This window comes from Malania oleifera, chromosome 4 (assembly GCF_029873635.1).
Source record: "Malania oleifera isolate guangnan ecotype guangnan chromosome 4, ASM2987363v1, whole genome shotgun sequence".
Classification (NCBI taxonomy): domain Eukaryota; kingdom Viridiplantae; phylum Streptophyta; class Magnoliopsida; order Santalales; family Ximeniaceae; genus Malania; species Malania oleifera.
Genome location: NC_080420.1, coordinates 58,188,370 through 58,213,845, shown reverse-complemented (window position 1 = coordinate 58,213,845; position 25,476 = coordinate 58,188,370). Strand labels below are relative to the sequence as shown.

The 25,476-nt window shown below is 37.1% G+C and overlaps 1 protein-coding gene across 1 annotated transcript in view; it reads right to left on the bottom strand.

Moving 5' to 3' along the window:
• Positions 1 to 25,476, bottom strand: part of LOC131153391 (probable RNA-dependent RNA polymerase 1) — a 66,160-nt gene that overhangs the window by 26,900 nt on the left and 13,784 nt on the right. Inside the window, exon 2 of the mRNA XM_058105663.1 lies at positions 4,982 to 5,519. Coding sequence (XP_057961646.1) covers positions 4,982 to 5,497 — 516 coding nt within the window. The 5' untranslated portion in view covers positions 5,498 to 5,519. The remainder of the gene's footprint in view (positions 1 to 4,981; positions 5,520 to 25,476) is intronic.

Genomic DNA, 25,476 nt, shown 5'->3' with positions numbered 1-25,476 from the left:
CATGTTGCTTTCTAATTCTTGATCTAACCTTTCAAGCAAAAGGTTTTGAAATTCTTTATAACAAAAATTTTATTTCTAAAATGGTTTAAAAATACATCTTTATACCATCCAAAATCAGCTTTGGACATGTTTCAATTGATCCTATGGAGTCTTTTCATGCTTTTAGTAAATAATAAAGCTACTCAGAATCACAAAGATAGCAAAATAGCCATTTTCATCATACAAAAATCTTTTCTTTCTCATGCTCAATGACGGGAAGGTTGACCTTCTCAGAATCATGGATAACCAAAAGAGTAGGAGGATCTCCTTCTTCCTCATGGTGGGGGAAATTGTGTGGCTCGTGGCAGCTTTGGACGACTTATGGAGCTACTTCAATGCCAAGCTCCTTTCCCCCTCCTGGCTAAGTCGCTTGAGGTTGAAGGAGAATAAACTATTGCTCCAACTCAAGGAATAGAAGTTTAGCAAGTTCCTTGACCTATCAAAAATCAACATAGGTGGCTAGACGATCGTCACCAATCCTAGAAGGCCTCAACTCGAAAGGATGGGTCAATCATCACCGCCATGAAAGAATTGGGTTGTAAAGTGATCCCTAGCTCACCAGCCTATTCCAAGACTTGGTCAAGGTCAACAATCGAGTCATACTATTCGAAAATCCAATTGACCTCAAATAAGCTTCACCCAAGCCTCTTTCGGTGCTTGATTGAGCTTGCCCTCACTGTGGTGGCTGCTTCACGCTCTCTTTTGGCAAATCACAGACAAAGGTTGCAAAGAAGGTGAATGAGTGCATGGGATCCTTCATGAATATCATCCAAGAAGCTTCCAGAGCCCAAATGAACTTCTTCTATTTTTAATCTTCTGAGCCTAGCCTTTTCAACCTAACTAGTTTCAAAATTTTAAGGACTTGTGTTCTAGGTTAACTGCGGGCCACTCAATTTCATGCTCAGGTTCTTTTCCTTCCAGCCTTTCACTCTCTGGGTCTTCCTCTCCTCCACCATCTGTTAAGCCATCTGCCTTCACCCCCTTCGCTTCCAGCTCTGGCCCTTCTGTTTTCATGGACTTCCAAAGCTGGTTTGGGGCTCCAATTACTCAACAGGTCTAGCTCGAGTAGGCTGACTTTGTTTTGGCTGATAAGCATCCTATTGGAGAGCCTCCAAAACCCAATTCTGTGGAGGAAAATATGGCAATCATCCCTGCAGCAGTCACAGGCATGCTGTGTCTTGAAGACTTCCCCCTCTCACCATCTTTGAGGGAACTCAATGAGCTGAAGGATAGGGATTTGAGGATTTGACCCCGCGGTCTCCATCGTTACTAAAGGTGCCAGAGACAAGCAAAAATTGATGTTACCTTTCTGAAACAGTGCCAAATAGGTAATGATTTAAGGATTGAGTTGCTGTTGTGCCTAGAAAGTGTCTTACTAGAAGAATTGAAACTCACAGTAGTCATCTTTTTGTTATTTTACAGATTTAGTAATTACCTGAGTCAAAGAAGGTTGCGGAAACACTATTCTAAAATCTCGGTCTTTATTTATAATTTTTCCTTTTATTCCTACACCTACTTGCATCAAAAGCCCAGCCTATACAAAAGAATTTTAGTAAAGATATTTTTAAAATGAAATAATGTAGGATCTTATGATCCTACCACAGTCCTGCTATGATCTTACCGATCCTACTATGATCCTATTGCGATCCTACCAATTTGCAATTCTAGGTAGGATCAGGATCATTTTAATAAAGTAGATCAAATAGCAATTTTACAACCATGCTTCCATCCAAACCTCTTCATCATCCTCCAACACTTCCTTTACCATAGTCAAAGACAATGCTACCATGGTTGAACTATCACAAGAAGAAGCTTGAGAAAAGACTTAGAGCCATCTTCGGTGATATGTCGGATTCTAGTATGTGCTTCAATCATGGAAGGTACAGATTCACCGGCAAGAATCTGATCATGGATCAGGTGAAGCTAAGGATGCAATCCAAACACTAACTTGGTGGCCAATATTTTTGCCTCCTGCCTCTTAACCATCTCAATGTTAACACTAACTAGTTGATAGATATCGAGTTTGTCCCATATACCATTCAAAGTGCTATAGTACTCACCTATGGAGCTACCTTTTGGTTATGTATGGAATTTTTCTCATACAAGTCAAAGACACGAAGTTTGATTTTTATCATGTGAGAAGCTGTCACAAAGATCATCACGTATGACTTTTGTTGTTCTATAAAACATGTTTTCAGAAATTCATGACTACATGCTATTCTGCATTCTACAACTACACTTGCAATATGTCATTCTCTTTCATACACTATTCATAATCCTCAATCTTAGAGAGAGTGGATAATAAATCAAATACTCAGGCAGCCCTTCTGTGTTAACATACATGTGTATTTCCAGAGACCATAAGTACTTGGAGAACCCAACTAGTTTGGTGGCTGTGATTTGTACCTTACATTTAACAGCATTAGCCAAAGCTCTCCCTATAGAGGTCATCAAAACCACCCCAATATACTACAATCAGCACACACTAGTATCAAGAATGAACAACATAACATGCAAAATTAGAAGCACTTAAATAGCACAACACGCCACACATAACTAAGCATGCCACACTTTGACAACACAAAATAGAGTATACCACAAAGAAGCATTGCAAACACTTAAATTACAATACAAGCACCCGATAAACAACCTAACACATATACAGGCATAAAAAATAAATCACATCATTGTAAGAGGAAACATCAGATTGTAACAATAGTCTGCCAAAAGTGTAGTCTCCTTCTCCTTCTCCCATGGTGACAAATAGTAGCATAGGCTTCTTCTAAGCGCTATGGTCCTAAACTCTTATATTTATACATCATTTTGATTTAAATTTATTTTTTTCTACTTTCTACTTTCTAGCCAATGCCAATATAGAAAGTGAGGAGATCTAAAGAGCATAGACACGAGTCAAGCTCATTGCTCTACCCACCTAACCCTTTTAAGTTTCCACTTTCTACAATCAGTTTGATTCTAGCGATTTGAATGTAAACAATATCAGCAAAGCTTTCTTTGTAGAGAACGAAAAAATTCACCCCTCAATATAGACAGTACACACCAATACAAAAAAGGAAATACACCGCAACAATGCAAATTAGGCAGCACAAACTAGCACAAAGCAACACAAGTGAATCCAAGATGAATGTGCAAAATCCCAAGTAGTCCCTACCATGGTTTGAAAACTTGGACCATCTAGTCTAACCCAATTTAATCAGATTCAGCCAACAGGCTGGACTAGTCAACTTACCAAAACTAAAATTCTTATGAATCAGGATTGACCTAGCCAAACCAGCCTGTAATGATCGAAACTGGTCCAAACCGAGGTTGAAGGAGGATCAACCTAGTCCTTGCCTAAAGAAATAAAAAATAAAAAAAAAATTAATGTTGAGAAAATTGCTGGGGGCCTAACTTGAGCCTAGGACCCATGTGAGAGGAAGTGAATAGCTTACTACTGCACCAATGTGAGGCTTATGTTTATCATGGCATATGTAATGCATTTACTCACTGTTTCCCAAGCAATCAAATTTATTTTATCTTCTTCCCAAAAAGATTGAGAAAATAGTATAATAATAAATAGACATACAATAGGACCACAATTGGCCAGTTTCAACAAATATTTTTGGCTAAAAATAAAAATAATAAATTATAAAGAATATTTTTATGAAAATAGGAAAGTAATTCAATTTTTTAAGGTGGCTTCTTGTCATTGTTTTTAGCTTTCATTGGACTAATAAAAGTGAATTTAATTAACATTTTTATAATATTTATATATGTAATGATGTAATATTATTTTTTTAATACAATATTATTACATAACATTATACATACATATTCATATTACAAATTATATATTACTAACATTACCGATTCAACCATTTAACCCACCATCAGACCAGTCAAACCAACTAGGTGGCTTAACCAGCTCAGCCACCATTCTCATGTTTAAAATTATGGCCCCTACATTGAAATTTGGATAATTTACCAATCTTTTCTTCTTTTTTTCACTCAATATAAAATCCCTCTTTATTCTAACTATTTTTGGTCCTCTTAAGATTGGTGTAGAGGGGGATTCTTGAAAAAGGAACGACCTCTACATTGTACATAGGTAATGGATATTCTCAACAAAGCACAAAGAGGAGAACTAGGCAATCTTTGAGAAGCTTGAGCATGATTGGTGGCAGGAGACTAGTTATGATAACTCGAGAGAAATGTAGAACTTGAGGGAATCCAAAAGTAAATGGGATTTCAAAAGCAGAGAGATAGATAAAAGGGCAAGGGACTCACAACTCCCCTTACAATCCCTATTTTGAGCCTACCAGGACAAAATCTCCAAAACATCCCAAGATTAGTATTGGCAATGAGATCTCACCATATGTCCCAAGATCAATACAAACACACACATGTTCGTGTGACCTTGTGCAAGGGTGTAAACATAAATAGTTAACAATTAGTTCGCAACTATCTGCATGCAAGTTCAATGTGTGCCAATTTCATGATTTAGAGCCAAACAGTAATTCTGTGTATTTGGAATAGGTATCACCATGTTGAAAAGAAATTCCCTTTTGCTATCCTAAGCATGAAAAGAAGCCAACAACAAACTTAGAACAGGAATTATGTCAAATTACCAAACCTGAATAAGGAGATATTTTGCAAGGTTAGGATTGGTAATGAGATCTCACCATGTGTCCCACGATCAATACAAACATGCACACATGTTAGTGTGACCTTGTGCAAGGGTGCAAACATAAATAGTTCACAATTAGTTCACAACTATCTGCACACAAGTTCAATGTGCGCCAATTTCATAATTTAAAGCCAAACAGTAATTATGTGCATTTAGAATTGGTATCACCATGCTGAAAAGAAATTCCCTTTTGCTATCATAAGCATGAAGAGAAGCAAACAACAAACTTAAAATAGGAATAAAGTCAAATTACCAAACCTGAATGAGGAGATACTTTGCACTTCGACTACGTGAGCGATATAGCTTAATTTGCAATATGTTCTCATGGTCAATCTCAAGCTTGTATTCTATACGGCAGTCCGAAAAGTAGAAGTATATTTTTCTTAGTTCAAATCCAAAATTCACAATAACATTTTTCCCTTTCCAAAGAACATAAAATTTTTCATTTGAGATCTGGCACCCAAAGTGCAGTGTTATATGTTCCATGCTATGTAAATAGGCCCTAGGCTTTAGCACAATATCAAGTTCCATTTCCCGAGCCCTCAAATAAGAGTTCCCATACCATAGGCGTTTATTAGTCAAGGTAATAATCAGTTCAGCATCTTTGGAAGTCATGAATTGGACAATAGCATATGCTCTTGAACCTCCATTTTTGGGCATCCTAACCTTCAAAGCCAAAATAGTTCCACTACCTGTGTATCGCTCCAAAAATTCCTTAACTGCTTCCGGAGACACGTGAGATGGGAAGCCAAACACCTGAATAGTCTTACCCATCTAGTCCAAGTGAATGTAAATACTGTTTCATCATAGAATACAAAATCAGTGATTGAATACAAATATTATTTTGATCAGCATGCATGCTATGCTTAGATTAATAGGGAAATTACAATTTACAGATTTTTAGCCTAATTATTAACATTTCTTTTGCTAGGTTAGCCTAATAATTGACATGATTTCCCTAAAGTTTAGTATTTATGCATTAGTACCTCACTATTAGAACAGGAAAAAAAATAAAAAATGCCACACCTATACATTGGAAATTGCAGCTATATTTATATTTAACACCCGGTGCACAAGGATCTCACACCATCAGGCACCTAGGGGGCAAATATAAGAAATCTTACCTCCATAGTCCACACTTGGGGGAACTGATTCTGTGATTTGAACTTGTGATTTTCAGGATTGGATGCAACACCCAATCACCCACACCATTGGTCAGGACTTGCCCTTAGGCAACCACAGTTATATACACTAAATAAGTACAAAAACGAAAAAATATTTTGCATTTTATGAGTCTTGCAGGAAAGCTTCCTACTCCCAAATGTAGAATCTTATAACACTACAACCAAGCAATACAATTCACTTCCCCAACCCCATTTCTTTTTTATCAGGGGAATCAATAAACTATCTATTAAGATGCAAGGCTTGGTTCTATAAGAAAACTTTTAAATATACAATCAACATGACTGAAAAATCAAGGCGTGCAGGGGCTAGGGCTGCAAATGAACCAAACCGCTTGGAAGCTCGGCTCAACATGAGCACATTCAAACTCATTCCATATGTAAAGGAGCAACTCCCAAGTCCAACTTTTTGGCTTGTTTACGAAGAGAGCCAGGCCTAAACATGGATGGGCTCAGTTCATGAGTGGCTCAACTGCTTGGACTCGTTTAATAGACTTGAATAAGAACCATTTATGGGCTAGTTTAATAAGGTTGAATTAGCCTTGATAGACTGCAATGGGCTTAGAAGTAGGGATTATTTATGCATAGGATTATTCAGCTCAAACTCCATACCTTAATTTAGTGATAAGCCTAATATGCTCAAGGCCAATAGGCTAGCTTGGCGAGGCAAAAAAACTCTTAAGGCACTATTAGTAAGAGCCCTTTTCACCTTTCTGCCTAGCAAGAACCTCTCATCTCTCAAAATGAGAGGTTCCAAAAGAATCAAGCAGTTAGTGAGCACCTCAATAGCTCAGCTTAGTAAGGGCTCGTGAGTTCATTCATTTGCATAATAAAAAAGCTTGAGCTAGAATATTAAAGCTCAGTCTGAGTGTGGCTCAAGCTTGAGCTCAGTTAAAAATTTAATGAATAAGCTTGAGCAAGGCAAAGCTTGGCTTGGCTCATTTGCAGCCCTAACAGGAGCTATAACTTCTTAGAAGGAAGGTCATATATCAACCTATAAAGATGAAGCAAGGAAGCACTAGAAAAATTAAATAATGTTATCGACAACTTAATAATGCAAGAAACATTGGCTTAGATAATATCCAAGTCCAAAATACAAGGTCCCTGCCTAGAATTTTGAAATTACCAACACTATTAATTTCAAAAGTTCAAGGAAGCTTGAGTAATACAAATCCATGGAATAATAATGTAAAGAAACGAAAAATCAACCCTCAGTATTGATCGAAAAGGCTAATTGAGATCCCAAGGCATCCCCCCTCAAATTTGAACAACACTTCTAGATTTATTTGGTCTTTAAGCTTGTTTTTTCTTATATTTTTGCCTCCTAAGATCAAATATTTGTGAAAGTTCACAAATACTCAAGGTATTTAGGAAGTCCAAAAAAATGATATAAAGAAATCTTAAAGTAGACTAGAAATTCATACACATTGGAAGATACAATTATTCAAGGAATCCTTTAAAGGTTCTTGAACTCAAAAAATAAATCACTACAAGGAAATTATTAAAAAACAAATTAGAGTAATAAAAACAAAAGGAACACATGCCACAAATGTCAACAATGTGCATGGATTGAAACACTAGCCCTAGTCTTTATGAAGTTGGCCAAGGCATTGACCTCCATGAGAATTTGACTTTGGTTCCAGTATTTTTACCATATCCACAAGAAATTGATAGTTTTATGCAATAGTTTGACTCTCGTGTCTCGAAATTGAGGGACTCTCTTCAAGAAAATGAATTGTGCATGTGATATTTTTCTTCAAACAATAAAAAAAAAAAATTGATCTCTTCCTACGATAAATTCAGCCTTGTTCACCAGAAATTGTGTCCAAACTAAACTTTATTTAGTTCTTAATTGAAGAAACAATGGAAATAAAGAGCCAATTTGGTCCAGTTTCTCAAATGTGGTTCAGATATATAAGCAGAAAGGAAGAACTAAGAGATAGATGGATGAACTAATCTTTTAAATCGCCAATTTCAATTCTCAAGTTTCTTCTTTGCAAAATAAATTCGATTCCAAGATTTAGCCGTTGAATCCATGCATGAAATATCATAAGATTCATAACTAGCCTTAGTCTAGATAGAAAACAAAAAGGAACTCTTGGACATAGATGCTACTCTAAGCACTACAACCTAAATTCATGTTCATAGTGCCATACCATCCAGCATGCAATCTTATAATGAGTTAGGTTATGGACTCAAAATTTATTTATGTAAATTCACCAATGAAGGGGATCCAAAAGTGTTATTCAATTGGCTCAATCAAATTGAGAACATCTTCACACATCAAGGCATAAAACTACAAGATTGGTAGTTGCTTGCCTCAAGGGATATGCATGTCCTTGGTGGCATAAACCGGCACAACAACACGAACTTCTTAAGCAAGCTCTAGTAAAGTGAAGTCCCACAACACATCTTATGCAAGAAAATTCTTCCTAGTCAACTACAAGAAGGAGATATAATTCTAGTTGTCTCTATTGTTCCAATCCGCTTTACCTAAAAGCTAAAGTTGTTGGGTTGTCGGCCAAAAATGTACATCAAGCCTACACTCCTTCCACATGCAGCCCAATTGCACATGGAGAGATGAACAATGAAGAATAAAAATATTTGGAACAACAATATTTGGAACAAGATAGTGTTTTTACTTACAATGGACATGGCAATAATACTAGAACACAACCTCATGGAAACCATGGCTCGAGTACACCACATTAAACGATCACTTTATCTAAAATCTTAAGCTGCTATGTAGTGGGCCAACAATGTATTCCAAACTTTAACACAGAAACAAAAATAATTATATGCCTGATTTTCAAAAGGTTGCTGATGCTCACAGTTCCTTCAAGGGAAATGAGCAACAATAAACTTTTTGGAGTTCATATCAAGAGGTCAAAAGGGGCTTCCAATTGGCATGTCCAAAAAAACGAAGTCAATACCCAAGAGTGCCATGATTAGGTTGTGGATGGAGTTATAGTTTGGGTATGAGGATGAAGAGTATTGAATGGCTAGTGTTTGCATGTTTGCCTCTCAACTCCAAGGCAAGGTTTTGTTTTTCCTCCTAACTAGTGGAGATTACAAAATGTGAACATCTTTTTGTTTGCCATTCTTTTTTATTTAGCATTATGAAAATCAATTAGATTCTAGTGTATTACAATTTAGTAAAGCTGTATTTGTGATTATTTAGGTTTCTAAATTTGTTAATATGTTTTTCTTGTTTGCAAAGCATTCCCAACCTATAAAAGACCCTTGTGCAACAATTTGACTCGATTAGAGTTGAATAGGAATAAATTTGTGTTGGATGTTTCCTAAATCAAGCTTGTTCTCATACTTTTCATATATTTGTTATGATCTCAATGCAAAATCCTCAATAGAAAAACATTGAGTAATGATGACCATATCAGTTATGTTTATATTTAAAAGTTGATTCTTAGACCAAATCATTCCTCCCCATTCCGAAAGCAAAACCAGAAACAAAAAAAAGGAACCAAACTTAAGAGTTGATTAAAGATTTATTACATGAACAACATAAATGCTCAAAAGTAGAATATGCTTATCAAATGGTCATTGGTCATTTGTGATGATTGTATTTTCAAATTGTTTGATTTTATAACATCTAAATTTATTGTGTTTATCAATTTAAGTTATATATGTGACTGTCGAAGATGGTGCAATGAAAGGAAAGGGAGTAGCAAGCTCACTCACCATGCATACACAAGCCACAAATCAGCAAGATAGGGTCCAGAATGAAAACAACCTGCAAATATTTGTGACTTCAAGATATTCAATCCTTCGCAAAATCAATCAACCCAAAAAATTTCTCAGATGTGCAAGTCACTAAGGTTTTTAAGAAGTGCAGCAAGTCTTAACAAGGAACTGTAACTGCAAAATATCATAAGTCGTGGAAGACTATGAGTGTAGAGAACAAATTACAGGTTCCATGTTAAAAATATCTCAAATTGGTTTGGCCCCCATTCTCGAGCAGAAAAGGGCGCTTAGGAAGTTAAAACTTCATGCCAGAAGCAGATTCTTTGCTCCATGCTCGCGCAGAAAATTCAACGGAGGCTCGTAAAGTACTTTTAGGAAAGGGGTTGGGTACTGCAATGTGATGATGAGGGTAAATTTGTAGTGCTCATCTGATGATGATGCAGAGGAACTGCCACTAGAAAAATTAAGATTTTTGGAGGTTACTAACTGTCCTCCTTGTTCACCCAAATATCTTACCTTGCAGATGCCAAACTCATTTTACATGCACATAGGGGAAAAAGAAAAAGGAGGATAATACCATTAGTGATAAAAGCATTGCACACTGCACAGAGGTAGACATTGCTTTTAATTGTTATTCGCTTATGAAATAATATTTGTTTTTAGGTGTGGTTGTGGATCACAAAAAACTAAAATGAAAATAAAAGAAATAACATTATTCGATAAGAATTAACTATTTGCTTCTAATTCCTTAATCTTCTCCTCTCATGCAAGATTTAACCATGACTAAATTTTCAAGGGCTCCTAGGGAACAAATATACTAATAAAGGCATGTTACCAGCATCGTAGTCATCAAAACTAGCATGAGCTCACTGCACTGCCAGATGGTGCAAAAGGTTTCTATCAAAACACCTGAAAATGCCCCCAGGACACAACAATCTTCTCCTTGTGCACGCACTCACCAACAAGGAAGAAGGAAAAGCACTAAACTTAACCCAGATAGCAGAGAGTTTAAAGATGACTAAGGTTTTGAATTCTGTAGTAGGTTCTTATTAAAATTGCAACATCTATATCCGAAAGATTGGAGATAGCAATATACACACAAATAAAATACTAACAAGGAATTGATAACAGTTAATTAATGACATAAAATAAAAATAAAAGTCGTCAACTAATAGCTATTCACCAAGTGCAAAATAACATGGAAGGATCAAAAGCCAAAACATCCAAATTGAGCTGGACTTCAGGCCAACTGTGATGCTTGATACTAAGATTTGCACTTGCTGTGCACAAAGACTACATGTGTCATGCTTTGTTATCTTGTTTTCTGGACTGGGACCCCTCAAAATGAATAGACTGCCTCATCATGTCTGCTCATGGACTTGTAATGCTTGTTTATCATAAGATCAGGAGTGCACCTATAAGGTGGTGAGCCAGGCAAAGAAGCAATCCAAAAAGAGCTAAAGAATAACAAATTGATGAACAAGACACCAAAGATAGGAGGAGACCAATGGTTCAGGCTTTTGAAATATGAATCAAATACTTAAAAGCCAACAATTTTTCACAAATTTCAAAAGGCTAAAGGAATGTCAATCAAGATGTAATGCATTTTATGTAGTTCCTTTTCGACTATGAACTAGACTTATACTGATAAAGTGTCATCCATTGGTATAGAGTGTGATTTTAAATCTCCATAAACCACAATTCCCTTTAATGAGTCATTGGGGCTAGCACCTATACCACACTTTTCAAGCATAGTTGTCCTACATGATTAACATGAATAAGCGACACGCCTTGCATGGATTGTGTGAGTGCTCTGGCAATCTTGCCTAAGATCACTTGGGAGTGCAGCCACACTCAACACTTATGTAGGTGAATCCATTAGGTGTGCACTACAACTAAGCACACTAACCCTAAGGAATATAGAATTTGTAAAGAAAAAGCTTCACAAATTGCAATGTCAAATTATTTTCACTATAGGAATGGGCATAAAATAATATGTTCTTAGAAACCGCATTTCCAAGCCCTAGATCCCACATCCCATCCCCCCAAAAATAAATAAATAAATAAATAAATAAAAAGACTTAGGCCTCTTAACAACTTCCCAACCAACTAGGTGATCCCTCTTATCCTCCCAAAAACCTGACCACAAGAAATCTATTTTAATCTTCACCAACTTCCTAGCCATTCTAGAAGGTATTTTGAAGAAAGATTGTTGGCCTAATAAGGTTTAGAATCTCATTTTGATGATAAAAAATCAAGAGTACTTAACATTTTTGGTTAAGTGAAGTTTTAGGGCTCAAATACTTTGATGAAAGATCAAGATTAAGTACTTATAGAGTTTTATTAAAAACTTGTACTTAAAGCTCAAAGATTTGATGAAGCTAAAGATGATTGAAAAAAGAAGCTCATGATAGATAAAGAATGGAAGCAAATGCATGAAGACTTAGTACTTAAAAAGTTATAGTTTATAAAAAGTCTCATGTAAGTACTTCATACGTTTTTAATATAAATATTTGAAGCTCTTAGGAATAATGATTGACTCAGAGACCTGTTTTTGAAAACCATGGAAAATACTTTTAAAAGTCTCATTAAGTTTTCCAAGATCAAAGGTTAAAGTTTTTGAAATCAAGGTTTTGAGAAATATATAAGCTGCAAGGACAGGCGACTGATGGAATTGTATCAAGCGACTAACATTTTATGTTGAAAAAAGTTAAGCAAACAAAGCAGAAACAGGTGACTAACCCTTAGGTCATAGTCGATGGACTCAACACTGTGTGTTCAAAATACGCTGAATATAAAAGGCTCAAGTGATTGACCCTTGTGTCACAATCGACTGATGTTCGTGTTTTAAATTTTAAAACAACGGGAGAAAGTTTCCAAAACTGATTTCTTTACTCCCAAACTTGGAGAAAACTTAGGAAACATTGCAAGTAACTTGGGGAATACGAAAATAAGTTTTATTACTCTATAAATTTATGTTGTTTTCACAAATCAAATACAACAATCAAGCACATACTGATTACAAGTTCAAAGCTTTCTTGCTGAAATTAACTCACGGTTTCTTATCATTTTCCACCAAGATTTTCAAATCAAATCAGAACCCTGGTGATATTCATCTGAGCTTCACTCTTTTATATTGATTATAGCTTAAGTATATTGATTTTTACTTGTACAAATCTGCTCTAAATGAGAGTGTTCTTGTATGAACAAAGAAGGTTTCTTATTTTCTTGTTGTTTGACTATTCAGGGATATTCGATCGTTGCCTAGCAATAAGGGGTATTCTTGTTAGAGAGGGATCTCCACCTCAAACGAAGAGAGATTGTAACTTTGCCTGGTAAAAAGTTGAAAAAGAAAATCCTCACAGCGGTTGCTTGGGGCAAGGACGTAGGCTACTGGCCGAACCTTGTAAAAAATCTAGTCTAAAGCTCTTCCTCCCTAATCTCTTTATTTTGTTGCAAGTATATAACCTGCGTGTATGTTTATTAAACACTTGTTGCATATTGGAAGTTGCTAAAGTACTAATTTTGTTTTATATTTGAAATCAGCATACTATAAGTACTAATTTTATTTCATATTTGAAATCAGCGTACTATCTTGTTGGTTGTTGGTTGGTTTAACAAGTTCAAAATTGAATACTGATTTTGAAAATCACAAGTTGAAGTAAATTTTGCCAAATTTATTATTCTAATAAAGGAAAGTTGCATAGCTTTATAAAACTATTTTTTTGAAAATATCTTTCATATTATCACTATTGAAGAATAAATTCTGATTTTGAATATAAAAAGTTCTGATATTTTAATTAAACTGATCTTTAATATCATTCATTTATAAAAGTTTGATTTTGGATTAAACAAAGGATTGTTGATTTCAATATTATTGTTGATTGAGTAGTTGTTAGAAAATCAATTTGCTGGGTTAATACTTAACTAAGAAATTTATAAAACAAAGTTACCAAAAAAATTTAAAAATCCAATTCATTCCCCCTTTAGGGAGTATACCTAAATTCTCAAGGATCAAAAAAAATAAATGGGAATAGTAGCAAGGGAAGCATTATAAAGGTGATTCCACCCCTTAGTGAAAGACGAGCCTTCTTCCACCCCTTGATATGGTGGGCTGTTGAGCGTCCAGCCACCACCGCTGCAACCATGGCTGCCAACATAGATTTGCCGTTGATGCAACCCCCATCAGCACCTCTCCATGGTGCCTCATCCGGCAGCTACGATGCAGCCACCCAATGGTAATTTGGAAAGGAAACTAAAGAATGTTAAGTGCAATACCTACTATCATGAAATATTTTTTGTGAGGGTGGAAAATTCCAAATTATCGCTATGAAATTGAATTGAGGAGAGTGACGAGGAGATGCATAAAAACTGTGATGCTTAGAGAAGGGGGAGAAATGTGGAAAACAGTTTTAGCAAGAAACCTGAATTGATTTATTTTACTATTTTACACACCTTTTTTTTTTTTTTTTGTTCTTTTAGAATAGAGAAACCTTTTAGTTAAGAGCATATTAGAAATTTTACAAAAAACATAAGAGCGCAGTTATTGCTCATTGAAAATTGTCATTTTGAAGGCTGTTTTTGTTAAATGCTCTTGTCATGATGCTTCCCATTGTCTATTCTTTCATTGTCTATTCTAGCAATCTTTACCCCAAAAATAACAAAGCCTCTTCTAGATCTTTCACATCAAATTTTGAGGGTAGAGAACACTTAATTGTTTGCACTATAATTTGCCCCAAAAATTAACCTGTCATCCATATTTGTAACACAATTGACATTTTTAATATGCATCTACCACATCACAGTAGAAAAGTTATTACAAGCCAACACTTGGTCAAATTTTTATTTTTTTGGACACTTGTTTACACCATAAACAAATTTCACTAGTTTACATACTTTGTTTTCTTGTCTCTCGACTACACATCCTATAAGAATATTAAATTTTTCTAGGTGGCCATTCATAACTATTTTTTTCATGTCCATTTGATCAATTATAAGTTTATAAACAGAGGCTAGAGCTATTAAATTTTTAATTGGAAAAACTCAATCACTAGTGCGAATGTGTCAAAGTAGTGCACAATTTTCTTTTGTGTGTATGCTCTAGCAATTATATTGTCTTTAAATTTTCCAATTAACCTGTCAAAGCTAAATTTTGAATATTCACTATTCCCCTTAGAACCTATAGGTTCCATTATCAATCACTATGGTATTATGCATGATAGATTCAATTTCATTGCTTATAGCTTCCTTCCAAATTTGTGCAATAGTTGAGGTTGCACTCTGAGTGCATGTCAGTCAATCATTATCAACGGAGAATGTGTAACATTCATGTCCAAAGTTAATTTGTTTCCTTTGTTTTTACTTCTTCTCGGTTCTATTTTTGAATTCTTACTCTCACAGTTCTAAGATCCAATTTAATTTCTTTAACTTCGAAGTCTCTCTGCAAAAAACAGAGGTAAGGTTGCGTAGACTATGACAACCCTCCCCCTACCCTGGAAAAGCAAGGAGCCTTGTGCCCTGAGGATGCCACCATTTAATTGTGTAATGATCCAAGACATCATTTAGTACTAGGAACCTATAAGTTGCACTATGTTCTACATATCCAATAAACCTACAACCAATGGTCATAAACCCAAGTTTTCTCTCTTTGTAGGTTTGATTTCCATAACCATAACCAAACACACTCACACTTATAGGGTTCTAAATTAGGAGTATAGCAATCCACAAGTCATTTTGATTCTTACATAGAATTCTACTTTGCATGTGACATGCTGAAAGTATTGCAAAGTAGCAGAAGCAGTAAGCAATTCTTGAAAGCAAATGTCAAGCAAGGTTTTCAAAATCAGGATTCTACGTAGGATCATTGGAGGGGTCTGCACGATCGGATCGTAGAATCGGATCAAGAATCGTAAGATTCTTTTTTCAGTGTAAACAAAATATTTTTAGACAAATGTATATGAAATTTTATAACAATTCTTAAAAACTATAAACTTAATTAATAAGCTTAATTAATAATTCAATTAATAAACTTAGTTAAAAAATATTTAAAAAAAATGTATATGGAATTGTATAATAATTTGAAAGACTGTAAGCTTAATAAGCACAGCTGCAAAAAGAAGAGGAAGAAAGGAGTCGATAAAGAAAAGAGTGCTGACACCGCTAGCTGTTGAGGTCTTCGATAGAGAGATGAGAACTGAAGAAAGGAGTCGACCTCTAGAGAACAATCAGAACTTAGTGCCAACACAAGAGTCGACTATTGAGTGCTGAACTGCACATCGAAGCCCTACAGAAGTAGTTGACTAGAGAGAGTGTTCAAAGGGTTCACTGGTTGCTGCCTTGCTATTGATTGATGTATCAAACACCTCAGCTGTCGAACAGAGCCTCTAATGCTAAACTGCACATCAAACAGGACAGGACTGTTACAACCTTATAGTAGTACTCAACTAGAGTAAAGAAGATTCAAAGGGAGACGAGAGTGCTCGAAGGGTTCACTGGTTGCTGCCTTGCTGCTGATCAAAGAATCAAGCATCGAAGCTATCGAACGGAGCTTCTAGGAGTTATTTTTCCCCAAATTTCAAGATTTTGGGCTTAATGTAAAAACTTTGGGCCCTTTTTTACAATAAAAACACATATTGGGCCTTACAATTCAAGCTCAAAAAGGGAAAACACCCATTCCAGGAAGAATTGTAGAATCGTTACAATTCTACTCACAATTCTGGAACCACAACTCCACCAATTCAGGTACGATTTGGAAGCTGTATCGTCGGGGTGATTTTGAATCGTACAATTCTACGATTCATGTCTTGATTTTAACTACCATGAGAATGTAGTAAACATTCAAGCAGCATCATTCATTAACAACACCTTCCTTTGCAACATGTGTTTAGTACGAAAAACACTCACCCTCCCTAAAAGAGCTTAATAAGCTTCTTCAGCTTTAATAATAGGAAACATTAAAATGACTAAGGAGTCATACTCCAACTTTACACTTAGGCTTAAACATACTCAAAGCATAAATCCTATACTACTGATGGTTACTCATCCCATGCACATAAGACAAGTAGTTGTTAGAGCTGGAGCCAGAAGACAGCTAGGACACACAGCTGGAGATGCGTTGCAAGTTAGGAGCTGAGTCAAAAACGCGGTGTTTTTATCAACCATTAAACCACTCCATTGTAACCTCCATTCATGATTAATTTTATCTTAATTATAATTTAAATTCCAAGCCCTATAAATAGAGGGCTGTGGAAGATGTAAAATATAGTGCAGAGAGAGCACAGAGAAGCTTAGAGAGAGCAGAGAGGAAGAAGGGAGAAAGAGAGAGAGCGAGAGTGTGTGTGAGAGTTGTAATTTTTTCGGTGATAGTGTATATTTGGTGTGTGCTCCGTTGACGTAGGTCATTATTGACCGAACCACGTTAAAATTTTGGTGTCACTTTGATATGGATGCTCACAGGTTCCTAACATGTGGTATCAGAGTCCGGTTGAAGCAGAAAAGCCTAATCAGAAGTGATCCTGAAATTCAGAGCTCTGTCCAATTGATCAAAACTGCGTTTTGAGGCCACCATTGCATTCAGCTCGCTGAGACGAAGAGAAAGGTGCAAGCCGGAGCTCCAACGGAGTTCAGACGAAGGCTCACGCGCCATCATGCACCCTTTCGGAGCAGGACGCTTTGCCATGCGCCGATCACATGCTGGTGACCAGTCACTCACGTGCTACACGCGTCTTCCTCGCTCGATCTGCCTTGACCCGACCCGGAAGGAGCCCGACCTGACCCAGAATCTAACTCATACTAGATCAACCCAAGATCCGGCTCCTAACTCTGGTCTGAACCTCCACGTCAACTGCCACATCATCGAGGGCCACGTCACTAGGTGAGTACCACGTTAGTTGGAGGTGCCACAGCAACATAAGTGCCACGTCAGCAAGTGGCCCCACCACCACGCTAGTAGGTGGCCCTACCCTGCCACCTCAGCTGCCACGACATCAGGTGGGCCGCCATCCTGCCACGTCAACACTGGCACATCAGCGCCACATCAGCAGAGTTGACCAAATTTGCCTAAGTTTGACCAAACTTTGACTGAGCTTTTTAAAGTCTTTTTGGATCCATTTTTCGAGCGACTTGAACCATATCTAAGGTTTTTGATCATTCGGATCCAACCACGCTATCCATTTGAGCTAATTCCATATCTAGATTAGCGAATCAAGATGTCGAATGAAAAGAGCTCAAAAATCGAAATGTTCAATGGAAACAATTTTAGATTTTGGAAGATGCAGATTGAAGATTATTTGTTTGGAAAGGAATTGCACTTACCTTTGAAGGGTAAGCCAACATCTATGAATGAGGATGAGTGGGAGTTGCTTGATTGAAAAGCCCTTGGAGCCATCAGAATGACATTGTCAAAATCTGTGGCATTTAATATCAAGCATATAACATGCACCAAGTCTCTGATGGATGCACTCTCTAATATGTACGAGTAGCCTTCAGCCGCAAACAAGGTATATCTCATGAAAAGACTATTTACGATGAACATGTCTGCAGGTGAAAGTTTCAGTAAGCATTTGAATAACTTCAATGAGTTGTTTAATCAACTCACCTCAGTCAGGATAACGTTTGATAATGAGATTCGGGCCCTACTAATTCTCAGTCAATTACCTGAAAGTTGGAATGGTGTCATTACTGCCATTAGTAGCTCCGTAGGAAAATCGAAGCTTGTATATAATGAGGTCGTTAGCATGATTTTTACGGAAGAAATAAGAATGCATTCGAACCCTAGCTCCACTTTGAGCCTTGAACATGGAGAGTCGAGACAGAGGAATGGACGATCAAGCAACCACGGCAGATCTAGGCCCAGGCGGTCTCAATCCAGAAATCCCAGAGGTACTTAGGACACAGGTTCCCAGAACACAAAAGTTATTGAGTGCTGCAACTGTGGAAAAAATGGTTATTATAAGAACCAGTGTAGGAGTCAGAAGAAATAATTCGAAACGAGGGCAAAGACAGAAGCAAATATTGCTTCCGAGAATGATAAGATGTTGATATGCTCTTTGGAGAGCAAGCAGGAGTCTTGGGTCTTAGACTCCGGAGCCTCATTTCATGCCACATGCTACAGAGATTGCCTAGAGGAGTACACACCAGGTAATTTTGGTAAGGTGTACCTTAGCAACGATCGACCTTGCAATGTAACCAGCAAGGGAGTTGTGAAGATCAATATAAATGGGTCAGTATGGAAGCTGAAGAATGTCAGGTATATTCCAGACCTGAGAAAGAATTTGATCTCAGTTGGTCAGCTAGCATATGAGGGATACACGACGAAATTCATTGGCGATGAATGAAAAGTTTCAAAGGGTGTACTAACGATTGCGCGAGGTAAGAAAATCAAAACACTTTTTCTAACCTCAAATGCCTCCATGTCTATTTCAGTAAAAATTAACATGTGTAAGGATTGTATAGTCGGGAAACAAAAGAGGGCAAGTTTCTAGATAAACACCCATGCCCCAAAGAAGAAGGGACTAGAACTGGTCCACTCAGAATGTGTCGGAACACATCAGCAGAATACTGAGAATCCTCAGGTGGAGGAACCAGTGGAGCAGATTGTCGCACCACCGTCTCCTACTCTAGCTCCGGAGCTTAGGAGATATACTCGGTCCCATGTACCAGATAGAAGGTATATTGATTACTTACTTCCTACAGATGGAGGAGAGTCCAAATACTATGATAAAGCATGTCAGGTGGCAGATACGAGTAAGTGGGAGCTTGTGATGAAGGATGAGATGAAGTCCCTCACCTCCAAAAGAATGTGGAAGTTGCTCAAAGGGCTTCACAACAAGTGGGTGTACAAAATCGAAGAGGAGCATGACGGCTCCAGAAAGTACAAGCCTCGGTTGGTAGTCAAAGACTTTGAGCAGAAGGAAGAAATTGACTACACCGACATCTTTACACCAGTTGTGAAGCTGACAGCCATTAGATTAGTCCGCAAAAATCGAGCAGACAGGAAGCTGGTGACTACAGAGAAGCAAAAGTTGTGTTCAACTTCAGTTGGTCTTCATGCCTGAAGACATATTTTGAGCACATCATTTATTCATGATACTGGTTGAGGAGGCGTCTCTATCTCCAAGTGGGAGATTGTTAGAGCTGGAGTCAGATGACAGCAAGGAGACACAGCTGGAGACGCTTTGCAAGTTAGGAGCTAAGTCAGAAACATGGTGTATTTATCCACTATTAAACCTCTCCATTGTAACTTCCATTCATGATTAATTTTATCTTAATTGTGATTTAAATTCCATGCCCTATAAATAGAGGGTTGTGTAAGATGTAAAATATAGTGCATAGTGAGCATAGAGAAGCTCAAAGAAAGCAGAGAGGAAGAAAGGAGGAAGAGAGAGAGAGAGTGTATAAGAGTCGTAATTTTTTCGGCGACAGTGAATATTTGGTGTGTGCTCTGTGGATGTAGGTCGTTATTGACCGAACCACGTTAAAATTTTGGTGTCATTTTGATCTGGATGCTCACGGGTTCCTAACAGTAGTCACACGCAAGTAGGCAAACATAATGCCCTAATCAAATTTGAATTTTTATTTTCAAAATTAAAAAAAAAAAAACTATAAAGAAGGACATGAGGTGAAGAATATGATTTAATTTGATTAGAAGCACAATTATAGGGCTGTTTTGGACATTTGAAAATCTCCTTTCTTATGGGAATCTCCTTTCTTCATAGTATAGATAATAATACTAAATGGAAGGTCCCTCTACACTTAGTGGCAATAAGTTCGTCATTTTTTTCAAAGTTCTATTTTTCTTTCTCCAACTCCATTAAAAATTCAAGTGAGATGTAATTTCGAGTGAGCATAGAGTCTCGTATATACATAGATTCTTCGATCTTTTCTTTCAAACACAAGAGTGGGCCTAGAGTTTCCCATCAATACACAAAATCTTCTCTTTCCCTATGGATGTCTAAAATTTTGTTGCAACATGTGTCTCATGTTACCAAAGTCTACCACCAAACCCTTCTTGTCCATAAATGGTGTTCTCCTAAAAAATGACCGCAGTTGCAACATCTAGTTTAAACTTGGTTTGGCAAGGTTGTTGCTCCTCTTCCTATGTCTTGGGAATCAAGAAGCCCTGATTTGTAGTTTTTTGTGCAATCTTTGTGCACTTCCCCATAAGAATACAACTATCCAATAAAATTCTCAAAATATACACGAGGAAAGTAAAAGCTAGTCTCATTCACCTAGGCAAGGATCACCCCAAACAACAAACGAGAGTGTGAATATGGCAAAAGTATTGGGCAAGTAAATGATTTCATTCACCCTCACCTTGCTTAAATTCATTCGCCTAGACCTAATTCACTAACCGAAGAATTGCCTCAATTCGTAAGCTGAGAAAAGACTAACACCCACAAATAGCAAGAAACTGAGACGAGTTGTGCATCTCTCACCTTAAACATGTTACCCAAGTCACCTACAGAGTTGACCTAGGGAGTAACCAAATAAAGAGCACGTGAGAAATATGAAAAGAATTAGAAAACAACTACAAAAAATCAAGATGTTCCATTTCGGCTATAATTGTTTGTTGACTACAAGATGCTTCAATAATTTGCTTCATTTAAGGGCTAGAATTGGGGGTTTTCTTGTAACTCCAAGTTTGAATTAGAGAATGGAGACGTAGAAATATGTGACTAGTTAATCTTTGTAGGGACCTTTCAATTATTTTCCAACACATAGTACAATTAGCCCAATGCCAACAATTTAATGTCATTTTATCTCTCTCTCTCTCTCTCTCTCTCTCTCTCTCTCTCTCTCTTTTATAGCATCCTCTTCCTTTGATCAATTACCTTCTATCTCCTTCTCACCTATTCTAATCTATGTCTAATTACCTTCCTTCTTTCCCTTTTCTATGAATTTCTACAACTTCTACGAATCATATTTTTACTATCCCTATTCCACAAGGCATCCTATGTGTAATAGGACACAACCCCAAAAACCTCTAACATGATGGTTGGGAGAATGATTCCATCCCATTGATAACGAATCACCAACCTCCACATCATCATCAAAGGGGTGCTCCATGCATTTATGTCCAACATTAGTATACAAAACAACCCTTTATTCTTCAAAGTCAGATTGTTGGTTCTAGGTGTGAACTCAAGTCTCATATTTTTGTTGTGTTGTTCAAAGTTCTCAATCCAATGTTTAGGATTTTATTCAACTAAGTTAGCCTTGGAGAATAGCTCCTTAACCTGAGTCTTAATTTGAAAGTTTGGTTAAGTCTTCTATAATAATTTGTAAGTAAGGATTCCTTTTGTGTTCCACCTACTATAGCACTCTACTACCCTAGCAACTACACAATCAAGCACTTTATAAATAGATATGTTCACTTTTTGGTTTTGCTAACATAGCTATTAGAGGTTATATATGTCTTTTAGTATATTTATTATTAAGAGTGTTAGAATGTTAATTAGTGAGAGTTAGTAAGGGTATTATTGTCATTAGAATGTATTTAAATTTGTATTATAAATAAAGGGAGAGACCTATCTTCTAGTTAGGTAATTCATTTTTAATCAAATCTAAACATGGTATCAGATCATGATCCTATCTAAACCCTATTTCCCTCGGCTGTAGCCGGAAAACACCATTCCCACAGTTGTTCTTCCCTAATCCACCTCCATCCCATACTAAATCAAAAAACCAACCATATATCCATAATCATACCCCCCCCCCCTTCACGACGACCCACCCCCACAAAACCCCATTGCTGGAGGGCCCCCTACACGCTAGCCAAATGCCGGCAGGGCCGACCCCACACGCTGGCATGTGAGAGTAGTTCTAACCACTTTTTATATATATATTTTTTTCTTCTACCATCTTCCGATTGCTTCTTTAGACTACACTATCAAGTTGTTTTTTGCTCAAAAGTTCAACCTTTTTCGACCCTGCACTCGCGATATTCCATTAATTTCTGTTCATGGTTTGTGAAGGCTTCCTTGTGAGTTTTTTTGGTGCCATGGTAGCATTTGTATGTTCAGTTGTGAGGTTGTGGCAATGCCATATTCATCGGTGGGTTGTCCACCTTGTCCGTGGTTGCATTGGTGCTTCACATGGTTTGTGATTGTTCTGATTATTGACTTTTCTTCTTGTTTTTGGTGTGGTTGCTGCTATTTGTGAGCGTTGTGGCAACACTATATCCATCGGTGAGTTGTCCACCTCCTCCATTGTTGTGTCGGCGTTTAACATAGTTTATGATTGTCCCAATTAGTTTTGATTGTTCTTCTTGTTTTTTATGTGATTGCTAATTTTTGAGTGTTGGGATGGAAACTATGAATCCCAAAAATTTGTTCCCTACATCATTGCCACAAATAATGACTCAAAAGTTGGATGGAAAGAACTATGCTCAATGGTCTAAAGTTGTTCGATTTATTTAGCAGGATTAGGGAAATCTGACCACTTGCTCCAATCTAGGTCTTCTAATGAGAAGAGAAAAGGCGTGTGGGTTCAGGAAGATACCTTGATTGTTTCCCTTTTATGGAATTTGATGGAGCCACAGATTGCACTGATGTGTATGCATCTAGATACATGCAAGTAGATTTGGAATCATGTCAAACTTCTTTACTCCAGTAACATTATATGTATATATGATTTATCCCAGGAATACTTTTAGTTACAACGAGATTGGTGCAGTGCAAATTATTCTAGGGAGATGAAGCGTAGTCATAAGGAGCTTAACATCGTGCAACCTATAACTGCCGACATTCATGAGATGCAGAAGCAAAAGCAGAGGGAGCAGATGACAGTTCTTCATGTTCTAACAGGCTTGAGACCTAAGTTTGTGGCAGTTTGGTTATAGATACTCAATAGTGTTAAGTTGCTATCATATTTTGATGTTTATTCTCATGTCCGCCGTACTTCCTTTAGCATGTATTTTCCTATTCTTGCATTCTAGGTTTGAGAGGACAACCTTTTCTATACATAGAGGGATTCTAGTTCTCTGCCAAAAAACCGAAAACTTATCACAGTGGTTCAAGTACAGATGAGGCAGAGGAAGACCTTGCAAGTGCACTCAGTGTGGACGAAATAATCATAGTATTGAGCAATGTTGGGATCTTCATGGCAGATCTTCACATGTTTCCAATGCAACCACTAGTGGCTTCACACCTTTATGAGTAGCCAATGCAGCCACCACCAACTCCTCACCTTAAGGGTCAAGTGGGGGGCAATGTATTGTCTCAATGTCATAGGAAGAGTATTCCAAGTTCCATCAGTATCAAGTGTCACAACAAGCTGCTCTTCCCATTGCATCTCTTGGCCAATCCAGTAAGCACACGGTATGCTTGTCATCCAGTACTTCTCATCCTAGTCTTTGGGTCATAGACTCCATTGCCACTAACCATATCACAGGTATATCTAATGTTTTCTCCACTTTTCAATATTTTGCAAATTTACCTTGTGTTACTCTTGCTAATGGATCCACTACTGTAGTCAAGGGAGTTGGGACTGTAAATCCCACTCCTTCTATTTCTCTTCCTTCAATTTTATACATTCCCAAATTTCCTTTCAATCTTATGTCCATTAGCAAAATTACTAAATCCATGAATTATTCAACGATATTCTTCCCTGATGCTGTGGTTATTCAAGATTTGAAGACGAAGAAGACAATTGGTGGCATGCATAAAGCTGGTGAACACTATCACTTTGAGTCGTCATCTCCTGCTATCGCATGCACTACTACTGCCACACCTTTCCAAATTCATTGTCACTTGGGTCATCCTTCATTGGAAAAGTTAAAATGTCTTGTGCCTAATTTGAGTTATGTGTCTAGTCTCGATTGTGAGTCTTGTCAGTTGTGAAAGCACCATCGTGTTTCTTTTGCTTCCCAAGTCAATTAGTGGGTTGCAAGCCCTTTTATGTTAGTTCATTCATATGTATGGGATCCTAGTAGAGTCGTGTCCAATTTGGGTTTCCGGTACTTTGTAACCTTTGTGGATGATTATTCAATAATGACTTGGTTATATTTAATAAAAGATCGTTTTGAGTTATTTCATGTACTTTGTGCCTTTTGTTTTGAAATAAAGACTCAATTTGATTTTCCAGTTCGAAAACTTCGAAGTGATAATTCTAAAGAGTTTTTTAGTGCACAATCCACTACTTATACAACTCAGTTTAGTTTTGTTCAACAATCATTCTGTGCCCATGCTCCTAAAAAAAATGAGGTTGCAAAGGGAAACAATAGACATCTTCTTGAAATCACTCGCACTTTACTTTATCAAATGCATGTATCTAAAGTGTTTTGGAGTGATGTTGTACTTACTGCTTGTTATTCGATTAATAGAATGTCATCCTCTATTCTTAGTGGTAAAATTCCCTACTCCAATATATTTCCTAATTCCCCTTTATTTTCTCTTCCTCCTCGTATATTTGAGTGTGTCCTTTTTTTATCAACTAACTCTTGGGGTAGATAAGTTGGATCATCATGCTATAAAATGTGTCTTTCTAGGCTACTCATATACTCAAAAATGGTATTATTTTTATAGCCCTATGTTGCATCGTTTGTTTATTTCTACCAATGTTACCTTCTTTCGAGCCTACACCTTACTACACTCAGTCACTAATTGCTTCTAAGCTCAATGAGTCTCTTCCCTTACCTTATCTTCCAAATTCTACATTGGTGTCCTTGCCCAACCAACCATCTATGTCTTCATGTCATTTGAGTCTTCGTCGCCTTGATCATCCTAATTTGCAGGTGTACTCATGACAGCAGCTCCAAGGAAAATAGTCCCTTCTAGCTTTTACTACTACGCCTTTGGTTTCCTCGTCTGATAATCACACTTCTTATGATGTTGATCCTCCTATTTCTGTTCGAAAAGATAAACGCACATG